This window comes from Vigna radiata, chromosome 11 (genome assembly GCF_000741045.1).
Source record: "Vigna radiata var. radiata cultivar VC1973A chromosome 11, Vradiata_ver6, whole genome shotgun sequence".
Classification (NCBI taxonomy): Eukaryota; Viridiplantae; Streptophyta; class Magnoliopsida; order Fabales; family Fabaceae; genus Vigna; species Vigna radiata.
The window spans coordinates 18,437,761-18,454,880 of NC_028361.1; the positions used below are offsets into that span (position 1 = coordinate 18,437,761).

Consider the following 17,120-nt stretch of genomic DNA (forward strand, 5'->3'; position numbering starts at 1 on the left):
GTGTATTATTTAATTATATGAATTATTTTTTAAAATAAGCAATGTTTCACGTGACACAATGCTTATTATTTAGTTCATTTGAATTAGGGATTTTATTCATCTCTCTGAGAATCAGGGATTTTAGTACACAGATTATCTCGTCGGCTCAAAAAATAAAGTCACCGGAAAACTCGCGTAACCAATGCAATCAGTGTCACAGCCTTTTTTTGCAAATGAACCAACTTGGTAACCTATAGGTTCATCACCAGCCTTTAAGCTATATATTCCACTGATAGCAGAAGATAACTGTTGCACAGTGAGATCAGTTAGCGATTGGGGTAAAATGTGTCCATTTTTACAAAATTTGTGACCCAGTTGAGACAGTTCAAAACTTGAGGACCGAACTGAGATTTTCACACAAATACGAGGACCAAGAAGGGATTAAGCCAACACGTTAGCATACCACGTCAGCTAAACTTAACGCCGTTTGAGATCAGTTAATGGTTGGGATAAAATGTGTGCATTTTTACAAAAATTATGACCCAATTGAGACAGTTCAAAACTTGAGGACCGAACTGAGATTTTCACACAAATACGAGGACCAAGGGAGGTATTAAGCCTTATATCTAAAGTAAAATACATTTTCTTTCAGGAGGAGCTGCGTTAAATTAGAAAGAACTATGTAAAGGATTGGATCCTTGACATCGATAACATTAGAATATTGGAAGCGCTAGCTCTATATGGGTTGTTGTAGGATTGAATAAATATGCAAAAGTTTTATATGTATTTAGAGCAACAATGATATATGTATATATGTATACATATTATATTGTAATATGTACAGATTTATAAGAACAATGATATATGTATACAAATTGTTATTTAAATTACATACTATTTATATGCAATGAATATGATATTTAATGTTTATTTATTTATGTTGTTTGTGTATTAATTATAAATTGAAGCGCGATATTAATAATTCCTTTTAATAAACACAATAGCTGTCCAATTGAAGTGAATGACTGCTTCCAATATGCAAGTTTGGGTGTCCAAACGTGATTCATCACACACAAGACACACCTAAACAACAAAAACAAGACAAAACAATTCAAACTTTGCAAAAATTTGAGAATTCACATAGTGGTCCCCTATGTTCAAAAAACTGGCTCCTGTAGTACAACTTTCTGTACAAATCTCCATTTTTGTGCGCGTAAACGTTTACACACCTCCTATAAACGTTTACCAGTGCATTTTTTAGTGCACTTGTTTCAGGACTTCAACTAACTACTTATAATCAACATAACTCCTTCCAATATGCAAGTTTGGGTGCCCAAACGTGATTCATCACACCCAAGACACAACTAAACAACAAAAACAAGACAAAACACTTCAAACTTTTCAAAAAATTTGAGAATTCACATAGTGGTCCCCTATGTACAAAAAACTGGCTCCTGCAGTGCAACTTTCTGTATAAATCTTCATTTTTCTGCCCGTAAACGTTTACACACCTCTTGTAAATGTTTACTAGTGCATTTTTAGTGCACTTGTTTTAGGACTTCAACCAACTACTTGTAGTCAACATAACTCCTTCCAATATGCAAGTTTAGGTGCCCAAACGTGATTCATCACACCCAAGACACATCTAAACAACAAAAACAGGACAAAACACTTCAAACTTTGCAAAAAAATATAGAATTCACATAGTGGTCCCCTATGTACAAAAAACTAGCTCCTGTAGTACAACTTTCTGTACAAATCTCCATTTTTGTGCGCGTAAACGTTTACACACCTCCTGTAAACGTTTACCAGTGTATTTTTTAGTGCACTTGTTTCAAGACTTCAACCAACTACTCATAACTCCTTCCAATATGCAAGTTTGGGTGCCCAAACGTGATTCATCACACCCAAGACACACCTAAACAAGAAAACAAGACAAAACACTTCAAACATTGCAAAAAATTTGACAATTCACATAGTGGTCCCCTATGCACAAAAAACTGGCTCCTGCAGTACAACTTTCTGTACAAAACCCAAATTTTGTGAGCATAAACGTTTACACACCTCCTGTAAACGTTTACCAGTGCATTTTTTAGTGCACTTGATTCAGGACTTCAACCAACTACTTGTAGTCAACATAATTGCTTCCTATATGCAAGTTGGGGTGCCCAAACGTGATTNACTTGATTCAGGACTTCAACCAACTACTTGTAGTCAACATAATTGCTTCCTATATGCAAGTTGGGGTGCCCAAACGTGATTGATCACACCCAAGACACACCTAAACAACAAAAACAGGACACAACACTTCAAACTTTGCAAAAAAATTGACAATTCACATAGTGGTCCCCTATGTACAAAAAATTGGCTCCTGCAGTACAACTTTCTGTACAAAACCCCAATTTTATGCGCGTAAACGTTTACAGTGTTCTTGTAATCGATTACAATGGCCAAAAAATCCTAAACTTGATTACCAATGCATAATTTGAAAGGTCTTTGAGTCTAGATTCCAACACAACAAGAATAAACTCATTTGGAGTTCGGTGGAGAAAGTTATGGGCAAAACAACCAGCAAAGGTCAGAGTTGGTTGAAATATATAAAGCTTCAACTTGAACGAATAAACTGTACCTACTGAGATGTTCAAAAATTGCAAATTAATAGTCATTGGAAAGATTTTTGAGTCTAGTTTCTAATAAAAAAAGAATCACATCATTTGGAGGTCGGTGGGAAAAGTTATCATTAAAATAACGAGCAAAGGTCAAAGTTGACACCATGTTAACTTGGTCATGACACCAACATTAGGTCTTTCCTCCACCATGGGTTGCCCAAACCATACTTTTCAGACTCTAGTCACACTTAAACACCAAAAAGAAGTCTCATCCATTCAAGAAACATGAAAAAATTACGTAAAATTTCTTTGGCTACTTATGTGTCCAAAGTTGGCTCCTGCAGCACAAGTTTTTGTCCAAAACCAGATTTTTGTTTGTGTAATCGTTTACAGTGTTCTTGTAATCGATTACAATGGCCAAAAATCCCTAAACTTGATTACCAATGCATAATTTGAAAGGTATTTGAGTCTAGATTCCAACAAAACAAGAATCAACTTATTTGGAGTTCGGTGGAGAAGGTTATGGGCAAAACAACCAACAAAGGTCAGAGTTGGTAGGAATATATAAAGTGTCAACTTGAAGTAATAAACTGTACCCACTAAGATGTCAAAAACTTGCAAATTAATAGTCATTGGAAAGATTTTTGAGTCTAGTTTCTAATAAAAAAAGAATCACACCATTTGGAGGTCGGTGGGAAAAGTTATCACTAAAATAGCGAGCAAAGGTCAAAGTTGACACCATGTTAACTTGGTCATGACACCAACATTTTGTCTTTCATCCATCTTGGACTACCCAAATCTCAGTTTCCTCCCTCTACTCACACATAAAAACTAAAAAGAACTCTCATCCACGGAAGAAGTATGAAAAAATAATGTAACAATAACACCATTGGATTTAAGGCAAAAATTGAAAAATATTGACTATGGTCCCCTATGTAACCAGAACTGACTCCTACAGTACAACTTTCTATACAAATCCCAAATTTTGCTCGTGTAATCGTTTACCAAGGACTTGTAAACGATTACAAGAGGGGTTTTCTGGTCAGATCCTTCACCATTTCTACTAAGATCATCATGTCACAAGCATTGTTTCATTTGTCCATTAAATACATCAATAGTAAATTAATGTGGCCAGTTTTATTCATTAACCATCCAAACAAAAGGTCATTTCACAATGACAATAACAAAGAAAATTCAATTAACAGTAATATATGTAACGCAAGCAAAAACACATCTTTTATATCATTGAACAAAATATATTCCAAATTACAAACATTTGTTCATCTAAGTACAATTTTGTATTACATTCTCTTAAGAAATCTATACAAATATCACTCATTTTTAATTCTAAGCAATCCAATGTATGGAGTCCTAAGCGCTTTGCTCCTGTAACGCCTTCGTGACCCCATCCTGACATACGTCTTCAATGGAGGTGGATTGGTAGACATGCCTCTCGGGGTATCAAATCCACGGTTTTGCACGTGACACACTCTGTCCACCATCCTTTGGTATTCTTCTTCTAGCTTTCTCTTCCATCAACTCTGCCTCCAACACAACAACCCTCCTTTTAAGTTCTGCAATTACATTTTCTTACATCAAAGACAACAAAATAACCAAAACATAAAAGCCCTAAAAAGAAAACAACATAAAATATAACACAACAACTAAAACCCAAAGTCCACACAGAAATAGAGGAAGAACCCTTTTACCTTACTGGTCGAAGAACCATGACTTGCCATTTCGCATAATAAACTCAACAAAGACGACGACGTTGCTCAAAACGAACACATACAACGAAGAGATGCAACGAAGAGTGATAGCGAAAGCGAGACCGGGAGCGATAGCGATAGCGAGAGGAAGAACGAAAGTGAGAGGGAGAACGAAAGCCAAAGTTCTGAAACAGGAGAAAGAAGGTTCATTTCTAATGAAACAGAACAAGGGCATCTTTGGAATCAAAAATTTCTGAAACCTCCCTTAAAAATTTTAATTCAAAAAAAAATTAAAAAGCAACCAATCAAATTGTGACACGTGGTGATGTTAAAACAGTGTCAAATTTTTGGTGTCAAAATATCGGGACCCTTTATGAAAATAGTGATATTTTTTTATGATGGGACAATTTAAAGTTAAAATGATCAATAGAGAAATTTTAAAAAATTACATGTTGACTAGACATTGATACGAGGAAGTCGTGATAATTTTCAACCATTTTTATTGTAATCAAGCTGAAATTATTTTAAATTTTCAACTGTTTCTAGTGTCGAGGATTTTTATAAAACACTCTTACAATTTTTTTTGGTCAACTTAGATTATTTTGAACACACTAGTCATATTCTTTCTACATTTTTTATGTCATCGTATGGATATGTACTTGTCAAAGACACTATAATACTTAAGTGAGTAATTTAACCAATCAGAAGTCACAGTAAAATATTAAATTCTTAATAAATGCAATCATCTATTTCCTTATCTTTGATATGTATTTATATGTTTCGAGATGAGCTTATGATTAATAAAGTCGTAATCACGACCCAGCACCTAATAAGTAAGGCTTACTTGTAAACTTGATTAAAGGTTGTACTTAAGGTTGCTTAAGGCTAGAACCGTTTGGTTTTGTTGTTTCCCATGCCCAATCGTCCACAAGCATGGACCGTACGGTTAGGGGTTATAGGATGGTCTCTTTAGGGATGTTGGTGCGGAATATGGTGAGTAAAGGGCCAAGGTTTGAGAAGCTATGTGTGGAAAAGGAAGAAGGCTCATGGCGTTACTAAATATATATCAACCACAAACCACCCCATACCTAATTGTAATAACAATAACATTCCTAATTCTCTAGCATGAGAACTTAATCACAATGCATTGCTCAATTCTCGATCCCCATTCCTTAATCTTTGATCCTTGATCCTTAATTCCTCGACCCTTGATGTCATTACAAACATCTCACTCATAGACCTTTGGTCTATCTACTCATTAATAGCACCTATGCTAACCACTTACTATAACCATTATAGTAACACCACTATCAAGATAGCATCACCTGGAGCATTTCCAATACCATGAGCATCATCATAAATATACCACCATCATGACTATCCCAGTCATGAATAACACCATGAGCATCACCGTACCATGACCACCATAGTGGAAAGAGTTAATTCCACTCTTGTACATTACCTCACTCGCCTGTAGTCGCTCCTACAAACCAATATGTAGCTTCTCCTATATATCTGTTCGAGTAGTCCCACAATCTAGCTAAGAAACATTTAATCCTGCCACACAAGGATAAGGAAAACACCATCACCCCCACACAAGGAAGGTTCAATACCCGAACAACCCTTCCTTTGCACACAAGGCAAAAAGAAGCACATATCCGTAGATAGAACTTGGATTTACTAGGTACAACTAGTAGACTTATCCCCCACTCTCATGCTCATCAACCACACACTCAGGTACACCCTAACACTCACTCATACTCCAACCTTAACAATAAATCAAACTTGACTTTAAACATAACCACTAATCAAATTCGTCATTTTTAACAAAAATGCACTAGAATAGTCAATTATCATAAGCAATAATCAATTATTCCCGAGAAGTTAACATTTACACTAATTATGTTGTGATTATCGATTATCACTTAAGATAATCGATTATCTTAGTGGCTTTAACGTATTAAATTTCTAGATTCATCAAACATGAAAGGATAATCGACTATCATCCTAGATAATTAATTATTTTCGAAACACGACTCATAACCAATGCGCAAATAATCGATTATAACTAATGATAATCGATTATTGCCGAATCAAAACACATCCTAGACAAAGTTCAAGTGTTCAAAACACACATACATTAACCCTAAATCACGAGGAAACATGCTCTAAACATCATGCGTGCATTCAAGTCTCACATACCATATGAGCATACCCTAATATATACATTGCATCACTTGAATCATCCAAAACCCATCATTATAGAGATTATAACCCAAACAAACCCAATATTCTATATATGTTTATCATACCATCTTTATAACATATATTTTACATGGTAAAACCCTCACGCATCATAACTTTGTTTCCCCTTAATATCAATACCTATTATAGGATAACCCAAGAAAACATACATACTTACACAGGGAAAACCCAATACAAATATTCCATAAATCCTATCTCCATGCATACACAAGCCTTACCTAAAAATAACCACAGATAATCATAACCATAATCATGTACACATGCATCAAAACAAGGTTTATCAATCAAAATAATCAATAACATATAACATCAAACAACAAGCAATCAAAGGTAAGCTTCCTCAAACCTTGGTCAATACTAAGGCTTTATCTATACTCCAAAAAACACCACAAATCCTCTTTTGCATTAAGGTTTACTGCAGCCCTTTCTTCTCTCCAAAAACGTCTTTTTTTTTCTCTCCTTATCTCTCTTTTTTATTTTTTAGATTTAGAGTAGTAATGTGCAGACCCTTTTACCTCCTCTCATTTTTTATCTCTTTCTACTCTATCTCTATCTTTTTTATTAAAATAAAATTTCTCTCTTAATCTCTAAAACCACCAAAATTTTCTTTCTTATTTTCTCTCAATTACTTTTTAAAATATCCTTTCTATTATTCAGATTTTATTTTCATTCTTTTACTTTCTACACCCTCTAACTTAATTTTTGCACCACTTTAATGAAGGTAAAAAAACCATTTTGACCCTAGGTCAAAAATACAATTAAAATTTAAGTTTTCCCTAAACTCTTTTCCTTAGGCATTGAACCGACATCCATTCCATCCTAAACCATATTCCTACCAACAAACCAACCCATCACATTGGTAATATCACAAACACAAATCAATAATTTAATAAGATATTAATCATATGTTGTACTTTATCAATAATAACATAGCAATTATAATTCTAAAAAACATTCAAACATTAAACATCAATTACCAACAATAGCACTCAAGTTTCATAATCACTTTATTCCCGAATTACTCCATTTTTCTCGGGTCTTACAGTTTGTATGCTTATCCTTCTTATTTTTCTTTCCAAGGATTCTTATATTTATAGGCTTCATATGAAAATATTCGTTAGACAATGCTTGTCTTTTTTAACTTCAAATCTTCGTAGCCTTTTCGTAGGTAACAACTATAGGTTAAAGTTATCGTTGAAGTAACTTGGAAAAACACTAGAAAATGGGGTTAAATGGTTTATATAAGTTGTTAAACACTTGAGTGGGAAAGTTCTATTCAAATTGCAAGTTTAGAGATAAATATTTTTCATTCATCTAATTAAATCTGTTGCACTATTTTTTAGAAAGATAGCTCTTGATAAGAATAATGTTTGGTGACAAGAGCCTTTATAAACGATTAAGATAAGTAGATAATCATTATCATGCGAGAAAAAGCTGACACAAGATTTTTGGAGGTGTCCTTAAGTGAGATCTTTATATATTAGTTTGAGACTCTCATTCTAATACACGATAACATATACGAGGATTTTGTTTTGTGATAAGTGTGTTATAGAGTTTGTGTAACCCTTATGTTGTAGCTTTAAGAACTTGGTGTTAACATAGAACAAGAACTTTCATAAAGAGTGTGATTGAGTGTTGTTGTTGTTGTTAAATTAAGTCTTTCATTCTTTATAAAGATTCAAAGGAAATAATCATCCTTCGTGAAGCATTTAGAGGTGTTTATCCCTTGTGGCCTTCAAGAAAAGTGAGTTTGATCTTGAGGAAGTGTGAGCTTAAAACTTGTTCCTTTATCTTTTGAGAAGTTTGATGTAGCATAGTTGGTCTTGATGATATATTGATTATCTCAAAGCTCACTTATTGACCGAATGTTATATACAAATTTTTAGGTTAAACTCTTTATAATTGCGATTGCTTTTCAATGTTGATTTCTTCATGTAACAATAAATCTCAAATTACATCTTTAATGAAATGCCCAACCATATTCAAGAAAAGATTGCATTTGAAAAAATAAATACTGATTTTGTTAATTCAAAAACAAATTTGATAAATTAAAAGTAAAGATTCTGAGAACAACTTCATATTCATGTGTGAGAAAAAAATATCCCTTTAAAATAACAGCAATCATCCTCCAAAGTTAGGAAAAAACATTTATGATCATAAGTAGGCCCACCACAAGATTCCCAAATCTCAGTGTATTATATGGAATAATGATTGATACATATTGTTGGGTGAAGTGTAAGAGTCTTCTTATAACCTTACCAGGAGGAAAAATTTGATGATTAGAAGTAAAAAAAAATGTGAATATCATTACTCGAAAATCAAAAAACTTTATAATATCCAAATCTAGCATGTCAAAAGTAGGTAGTTTCAAAAGCAGTATTTGTACTACTACTAAAAGGAAACAAAATTACAATATTTTTGTGAAAAGACGGAAGAAGACAACACATTCAGTCTTCAATAAGATTGACAATCTTTCTGAAATGAAACATTTATTGGAAAAAAAAAAAATATTTGTAAAAATGATGATTGATGAGTCAATAAGACACTCATAGACAACAAATTAAAATTGAAATGAGGAACATAAAAAAATTATAAAGCATAAATTTAAGACAAAGTTAAACAATGTCAATAGTTGCAACAAGAATACAAGAGTGTTATCAATAACACATTTCTAAGATTGTAAACATGACAAAGAATAAGCAAATGAGTTCTGAGACAGGAGTCAATGAAACATTTACATTTGAACAAAAGATTGATATAAATAGCAAAAAAAACTAAATCATTAGGAAAATGGCTAGTATTTAGGTCAAACATAATCATACTACTTGCAGCATCTAGATCAAACATAATCATACACTAGCAACAATTGACTGAGACATTAAAGTTTTCATCCATGTCATCCATGAGAGAAAACAAAAATTGTTGGAATGAATGTGAAAAAATCAGCTCTTATATAGAAAGAAATAAAATAATTTATTGTATCAAAATATGCATATTTACATAAAAGAGAAGACTATATAATAACAAACATAGTATCAAGCTGAAAAAAAAATGAAATAAGATAACTGATTGCGTAATATCTAATTATATATGATTCTAATAACTTATAAGCATTAATCACAAGGAACCAGAAGTGCAATTAAGTCATGTGATGTGAACATATTTATTATGCAACACATCACCTACCACATTATCATTCAGAGTCACATCAATAAAATATATTAAACGGAAGATTGATGAAAGAACCAAAATCCTCCAAGTTTGATACTTTGAATACTGAACTTGTGAAATTTTAACCTCCAGAGACCAAACGTAAAATTAAGCCAATTAGAAGAAATTCTAATAAGACAAAATATTGATGGGTGAATATAATGCTTCTCTATATACAGTGTGCATTAAATAGAAAGGAAATTACTGATTTTCTAAACCGTGAATAATGGAGAAGATTGGGAGAAATCTCCCTTATGTCTTTTCATACACATAGGATAGTTTATTTATAATGTAAGATATGGGTCAAGGTTCTTAATGCAGAATGGGTTGAGCCCAATTAACATAAACACACATCTTAACATCTAACACCACCCTTCAAGTTGGAGCATATAAATCATGTGTTTCAAGCTTGTTACAAAGATAGTCAATTCTAAGTCCTCGTAAGGACTTGGTGAATATGTCTGCCAACTGGTTACTTGAGTTAACGAACTCAATCTTGATATCTCTGAATATGATTTTTTCTCGAATAAAAAGACAATCAACTTCAATGTGGTTGGTTCTCTCATGGAAGACAGGATTAGAGCTAATACGGAGAGCAGCCTGATTATCACATATAAGTGTCATGTGAGTGGCATCTCCAAATTTCAATTCACTAAGTAATTGTTTAAGCCACACAAGCTCGCAAGTAGCTGATATCATAGCTCTATATTCTGCTTCTGCGCTGGACCTTGCCACAACACTTTGCTTCTTACATTTCCAAGATATCAGGTTGCCACCAATAGAAACACAATATCCAGAAGTAGACCTCCTATCAAAAGGGGAACCAGCCCAATCAACATCTGAATAGCAAACGATTTTTGTGTCGTTGTTAGGACCATATAGCAAACCTTTTCCAAGTAATCCTTTAATATACTTTAGTACGCGAACAACTGCATCCCAATGGTCTTCACATGGGGAGTTTAGGAATTGACTCACCATGCTAACTGCGAAGGAAATGTCAAGACGTGTAACAAGATAGTTTAATTTACCAACTAATCTTTTGTACCGTTCAGGATCTGAGAAAGGCTCCCCCTGATTTGGTAGGAGTTTGATGTTAGAATCCATAGGTGTCTCAACAGATTTAGAGTTCATTAACCATGTTTCCTCCAAGATATCTAACGCATATTTCCTCTGAGATATGACAATACCAGTGTTGGATTGTGCTACTTCAATACCCAAAAAGTACCGGAGTTTGCCAAGATTTTTGATTTGAAAATGGTGACAAAGGTGTTGTTTCATCCTAGAGATGCCAAGATAGTCGCTTCATGTGAGAACAATGTCATCGACATACACTATTAAGTAGATACATCTAGTATCTGAGTAGCGATAGAACACTGAATGATCCATTTCACTACGAGACATACCAAATTCTTGAACAACATAACTGAATTTACCAAACCAGGCTCGAGGAGACTGTTTTAGGCCATATAAGGATATGCAAAGATGACATACCAATCCAGATGACTCCCCCTGAGCAACAAAGTCGGGCGGTTGCTCTATATAAATTTCTTCATGCAAATCACCATTAAGGAAAGCATTTTTGACATCAAGTTGGTAAAGAGACCATTGTCGAAGAGCGGCCATGGCAATGAATAGGCGAACAAAGGTCATTTTTGCCACTAGAGAGAAAGTATCACCATAATCCAAACCAAAAATTTGTGTGTAGCCTTTGGCAACCAACAAAAGACTTTCCAGATGGTAATTGGACAAGCTCTCAAGTTCCACTTTTCTATAAAACACTTAACTCATCCAGTATGCCTTGACGCTAGCTAGGATGAGTTAAGGCATCACCCACAGACTTGGGAATTGACACAGAAGAAATGGATGAGAGACATGTGTAAAAAGATGGAGATAATATGTGGTAACTAAGAACAATATAATGGGGGGAAGGGTTACGGGTAGAGCGTATACCTTTACGGAGGGCAATGGGCAGGTCAAACTCATTTGTTGGAGCCGGAGGAGACACAAGAGGCGGCACTGGAAGTGAGTAGTGAGGGAGACGATTGCGGCGATTATAAACTTGAAGGAGTGGTGGTGAAGGACGATCCTGTGGTGAATGAGAGTCTAAAGAAAGAGGAGGTAAAATGGGTGGAGCATCACGAGGAAGATCACAAAAAATAGGAATATCAACAATAGCAGGTGGAGGTACAAAACTAGAAGTTAGATGTGAAAAGTAAAAGGAAGATTCATCAAAAGTGACATCAGCAGAGTTAAATGAGACTTGAGGGAAGGGGAAAAACACTTATAGCCCTTTTGTGACCGTGGAAATCCTAAGAAGACACATTTGTGAGATCTAGGAGATAACTTATCAAGACCAGGACTAAAATCATGAACAAAACATGTAGACCCAAAAACTCTAAGAGGTAATGGATGTAAAGGGTCTTGAGGAAATAAAATAGAATGAGAGATTTTGTTATCTAGGACTGAAGATGGCATGCGGTTTATAAGATAACATGTAGTGAGAATTGCATCACCCCAAAAATGCGAGGGTACTTGACCATGAATTAGAAGTGTACGAGTTGTTTCAATAAGGTGTCTATTCTTGCGCTCAGCCACCCCATTTTGTTGAGGGGTATAAGCACATGAGGTCTAGTGAAGAATGCCATGAGAAGCCATAAAATGTTTAAATGGTTGAGAAAGGTATTCACGGCCAGTATCACTATGTAAAGTTCGAATAGAAACCCCAAACTGTGTTTTTATTTCATTGAAAAATGATTGGAAAATAGGAAACAACTCAGAACGATTCTTCATTAAAAACAACCAAGTACATTTGGAATAGTCATCAATAAAGGTAACAAATACTGAAAACCTAAAGTGCACTTAACACGACTAGGTCCCCAAATATTAGAATGAACCAGTGAAAAGGGGGACGACGCTCGTTATGAGACACTATGAGGAAAGGAACTACGAGTATGCTTTCCTAACTGACAAGACTCACACGACAAACTTGATAATTTCGATAAACTCGACACAACTTGCTTCAGTTTGGCAAGACTAGGATGACCTAACTGAGCATGAAGAAAGGATGGTGACTCCATGATTACGCCAACATGTGGAGAAGGGCTGAGATGATATAGGCCATGAGACTCACATGTTGTGCCAATCATGTGTTTCGAATTCCAGTCTTGCAAGCAAACAAAATCTTTGGTAAATGAAATAACACAATTAAGGGCACTAGTTAGACGACTTATGGACAATAAGTTGAAGGGAGACCTGGGGACATAAAGAAGGGGGAGAAACCCTAAAAAAAATCCAAAGTGCTCCGATTGACGCAACGAACACAAATCCAGAAAGAGGGCGAGGAGGCGATCACGACGGTCCTAGTCGGCGGCGGATCTCTTCGGCGACGCTCCAGCACGCACAGTGGGAAGCGGCGGCGCCGGCGACTGTTGCAGCGGCGTGTGGTGGTGCGTGGGTGGTCCATGGGTGGTCCGTTCGCCGCGATCTTTGCACCACGGTGGCCGCCTGGCCGAAAGGTGTGGTCGTCGGTCGATTCTGGAACTCCGGTGACGGTAGCAGCAGCAACGACGACAACAGTGGTGATGTGTGTCGGAGACCATGGAGCTGGCTGGAACTAACCCTAAGCTCTGATACCATGTGAATAATGGAGAAGATTAGGAGAAATCTCCCTTGTGTCTTTTGCATACACAGAGTAGTTTATTTATAATGTAAGAAATGGGCCAAGGCTCTTAATAAAGAATTGGCTGAGCCTAATTAATATAAACACACATCTTAACATCTAACACAAGCAAACAAAAAACAACTTAGCACAAATAATTTTATATGTAGATGATAAATATTTTCAGTGCAGATAAAGTCTTTCAAATTTAACATATTATATTATATACCTGTAAATTTTCTCAGTGATATAGGTAAAGGATCCTAACAAGTGCAAACATATACAGGTGCATTAGGGTCCTAGTTGGTAAGTGGCATAACAAAATTGCAATTGTCTGTTCGTGACAATTGGTGTGTTGAGGATGTAAGTACGGGGAGAAGACCTGCAAGGTAGCTCACCATGTGGACCCCAGCATGTTGCTCGCTGAAGATGCGGTGGCGTTTGTTTGTTGATAGGATTTGTATTCAGTTTGATCCATATTTTCAGTTTACAAGGTTCATCTTCATGTTTCATTGCTCAATTATGATCTGTCTTCCTTTTCTTCAGCAACATTGTCATGTCATTGATATCCTCATTCCCGGTTTGTATTCTACCCATAAGCCACTGCAGTGCCTCAGCCGCAGCATCCTTTTCTGCATTCTTTTTGTTGCTATATGTTTGGCCCATAATCTGCACTCCATTAAACTCAACTGTAGCACGAAACTGATTATTCTTCAACTGTGTAGTTGTGTAGAAGGGTGCACCATATCCAGCTCGGGTCAGCAATGTTTGAAGCTGTCCTTTAGTATTATCACCCCCGGGTCCACTGTTTGTTCTTGAAACCAATGCTTGTTGCAATGCCATCATTGGTGGTTTAAGGAGCTGGCAACTCAATACAAATTTGCCTTCACATTTCTCATTACAAATCAACAACCGTATAGCAAATAAGAGCTCATGGAATGAGTGTATGCTCATCTGCGGGAACTGTAACTGCAAACAATAATTTTAAATAGAAATTACAGTCATTGCAGGTTGGTCCAACAAAAGAAGATGCTACAGGGTACTGCCAGTTGCAGTGGTACATATCAAGTTTTATTTTCAATGTCTCTCTTTCATTCTTAATATCAAATTTCAAGAAAATGTAGCTTACGGAGAATATCTATTTCTAAAATAAAATCAGTATAATAAAATGATACTATTGCAATATGGGTTACCTCCGATAGGGTTTGAGACTGCCTATTCATAGCATTCAAGTGTCCTATTACTCTCCCTCTAATATCTATCTTGTGTTTATTTTTCTTTTTTATATTCGAGACCAGGGGAATACATCGGTACAAACTAAGACTAATACTTAATATTAAACTGTGTTCGTAAATATGACTTTTAACTTAGTCCCCTAAAATCATCAAGTCGAGCTCTGCCTAGTTGCATTGGAAAATCATGCACTTTTTCTTTTAATGTTAAAGAAATAGTTGTTTCGATAGTTCACTTCTAGTTATTCTTATGATAGTTAGGCTAAGTATTATTTGTACTTTTAAAGATTGTGCAGCTAGTCAGGAACTCCGTTAGTCAAGCTCTCGATAAAATAAGAGATCAGTGACAAGTCACACTTGCAATGCCAGAAGTTTTCCTTTTTCTCTTCTAGTTTCACATGGTATAGAACATGATCAGAATTAAATTATAACATATCTAGATTTAACATTTTTTTTCATGACCGCTAATGGTAGTGTTGGCGGTAGTAGTAATGATTTATGGATGCGGAGTATTATTTTAAATATGACTTTCTCTTCTACTTTCAATGGTTTCTTTTTCCTTACAGTTGCATGCCTCGAATATCAAGGTTAAGTTGGTAGATGAATGAAACCAATTTGCACTTACTTTACTGTGAATGAGTCTGTCAAGATCTTTCCTTATACTCTGGTACATGTCAGCAACAGCAGGTTTCACAAAAAACTCCAAATATCCTCCCGACATTTTCAAGTGACCATCCTGCCAGAAAGAAAGGAATTTCCGTAAATCAACTTAGGATTAAAAACTAGAGGATAATAACCATAACCTTTTATAGACGATTAGACTAAACATAAGAACCATTAGAAGAATCAGAAGGAACTTACAGTATCTCCTTTTGAGATTCTCCCACCAAAAAGAAGTACCACAGAATCAGGCACAGCTGTTGAGTCACGGAGAAATACAGAGTTCACTTTTATCTTCTCATTAAAAACTAGCCATGGATATGGAATTCTAGATTCGCGAGCATTCACTGAATTCTGGTCAAATAAAATAAACATTGAATAAGGATCAAAACAACAAACAAACAATACATACATACATACATACATACATACATATATATATATATATATATATATATATATATATATGTATGTATGTATGCATATATGTATGTATGTATATGCATATATATGTACATACATGCATATATGTATGTATACACACACATATATGCACACACATATATATATTTATATGATTTGAAAGGACTAACCGAATGTAGGAACACTTTGCCATCATCCGTTGTTTTCAGAGAAAATGACTTATCCTTATGCTGCAAATGAAATTGCACCATACGCATGACAAAGTATGGACTAATTATCTACTATAATACATACCATATATGAAGTGTTGAAAAACATACCACAACCGAGCAGATTCCAGGATATAGGCCATAGCAAATAGCTGCTCGAATGAGATACATATCATAGCTCCATGCATTGCAACTGCTCATGTTTCTATCAACTAATCCAATATCTTTGAGCAGGGATAAGAATTCCACTCGAAGAGCCTCAATAACTTTCATGGATTGTGGAGAAAGAAAATTCTTCCAGCAGTATTCATGTCCAGCATTGTCTATTTCGGCATCCTTCCAGCTATCATAGGCCCTCACAATGGCAAGATGGTCACTGTAATCATGGGAAAACTGAGACTTTGCTGCCTGTGCAAGCTGCAAGAAATGAATCAAATAGCAAAGTCTTAAAGTCATAATTATGTAAATAGGCAACTATTGTCTATCCTTAATTTTAAGGATTATGATAAGCCTTTTAAAGTGTATGCTCGGAAAAAAAGTAAAAAAATTAGAAGTTATAGAACAGTTGTTATGATTTCTTGGACTGAGATAACAATTCTTATGGCTTCAATGAGAAGAATGCTTCCATGTTTATTAGAAAGTTTGTCAATGCAAACATATTGAGAAATAAGATGTTTAACACACAATATTAATGCAATGGGTAAATCCTAAGTAATGTGACAAATATGTAACGATAGAAAGGAAAACTCCTTCTTTTCAAGTGTTTTCTGTCGTTGAAATAGTAATGAAGACTCTCAAAATGATAAAATTTGTACCCTTTTTATAAGGAGGATAACCAATAAATACACATTTAAGAATTCTAGGATCTAATATATTGCGATTAGGATTATGAGAATAAACATAAATAAAACATGAAAATACACAACAAGGTAGACTTGACATTGGAGTAGAGGGAAAAAGAAGACAATAACGATTCAACAAGACTAACGTTATCTAACAAATTGATGAGGTATGAGGAGTTAACACAACTTCTGATAGGTTCCTAATCGGGAACCTATGGAAAACACACTTTTACCCACACAAAACACACACCCAAGAGTGTTGTATAACCTCTTTGTATTACGGAACAATCAAGAATACAAGTATAGAGAGCTTAACCCCTCCCC

General features: G+C 35.1%; 1 protein-coding gene across 11 annotated transcripts in view; it reads right to left on the reverse strand.

Moving 5' to 3' along the window:
- Positions 1 to 3,878: 3,878 nt before the first annotated feature.
- LOC106777690 (DExH-box ATP-dependent RNA helicase DExH5, mitochondrial) overlaps positions 3,879 to 17,120 on the reverse strand; it is a 34,301-nt gene continuing 21,059 nt past the window's right edge. For 4 of the 11 annotated variants that reach the window (XM_022775699.1, XM_014665396.2, XM_022775700.1 and 1 more), the window contains 5 exons: positions 16,066 to 16,371; positions 15,916 to 15,975; positions 15,524 to 15,676; positions 15,288 to 15,398; positions 13,576 to 14,399 (listed from right to left, as the gene is read on the reverse strand). In XM_022775699.1, the coding sequence (XP_022631420.1) occupies positions 13,947 to 14,399; positions 15,288 to 15,398; positions 15,524 to 15,676; positions 15,916 to 15,975; positions 16,066 to 16,371 (1,083 nt within the window). In that variant the 3' untranslated portion in view covers positions 13,576 to 13,946. Of the gene's footprint in view, positions 4,163 to 4,297; positions 4,483 to 8,801; positions 8,817 to 9,518; positions 13,399 to 13,575; positions 14,400 to 15,287; positions 15,399 to 15,523; positions 15,677 to 15,915; positions 15,976 to 16,065; positions 16,372 to 17,120 lie in introns of those variants that run through there. The other 7 variants (XR_002665963.1, XR_002665965.1, XR_002665964.1 and 4 more) reach the window with 7 other exon arrangements.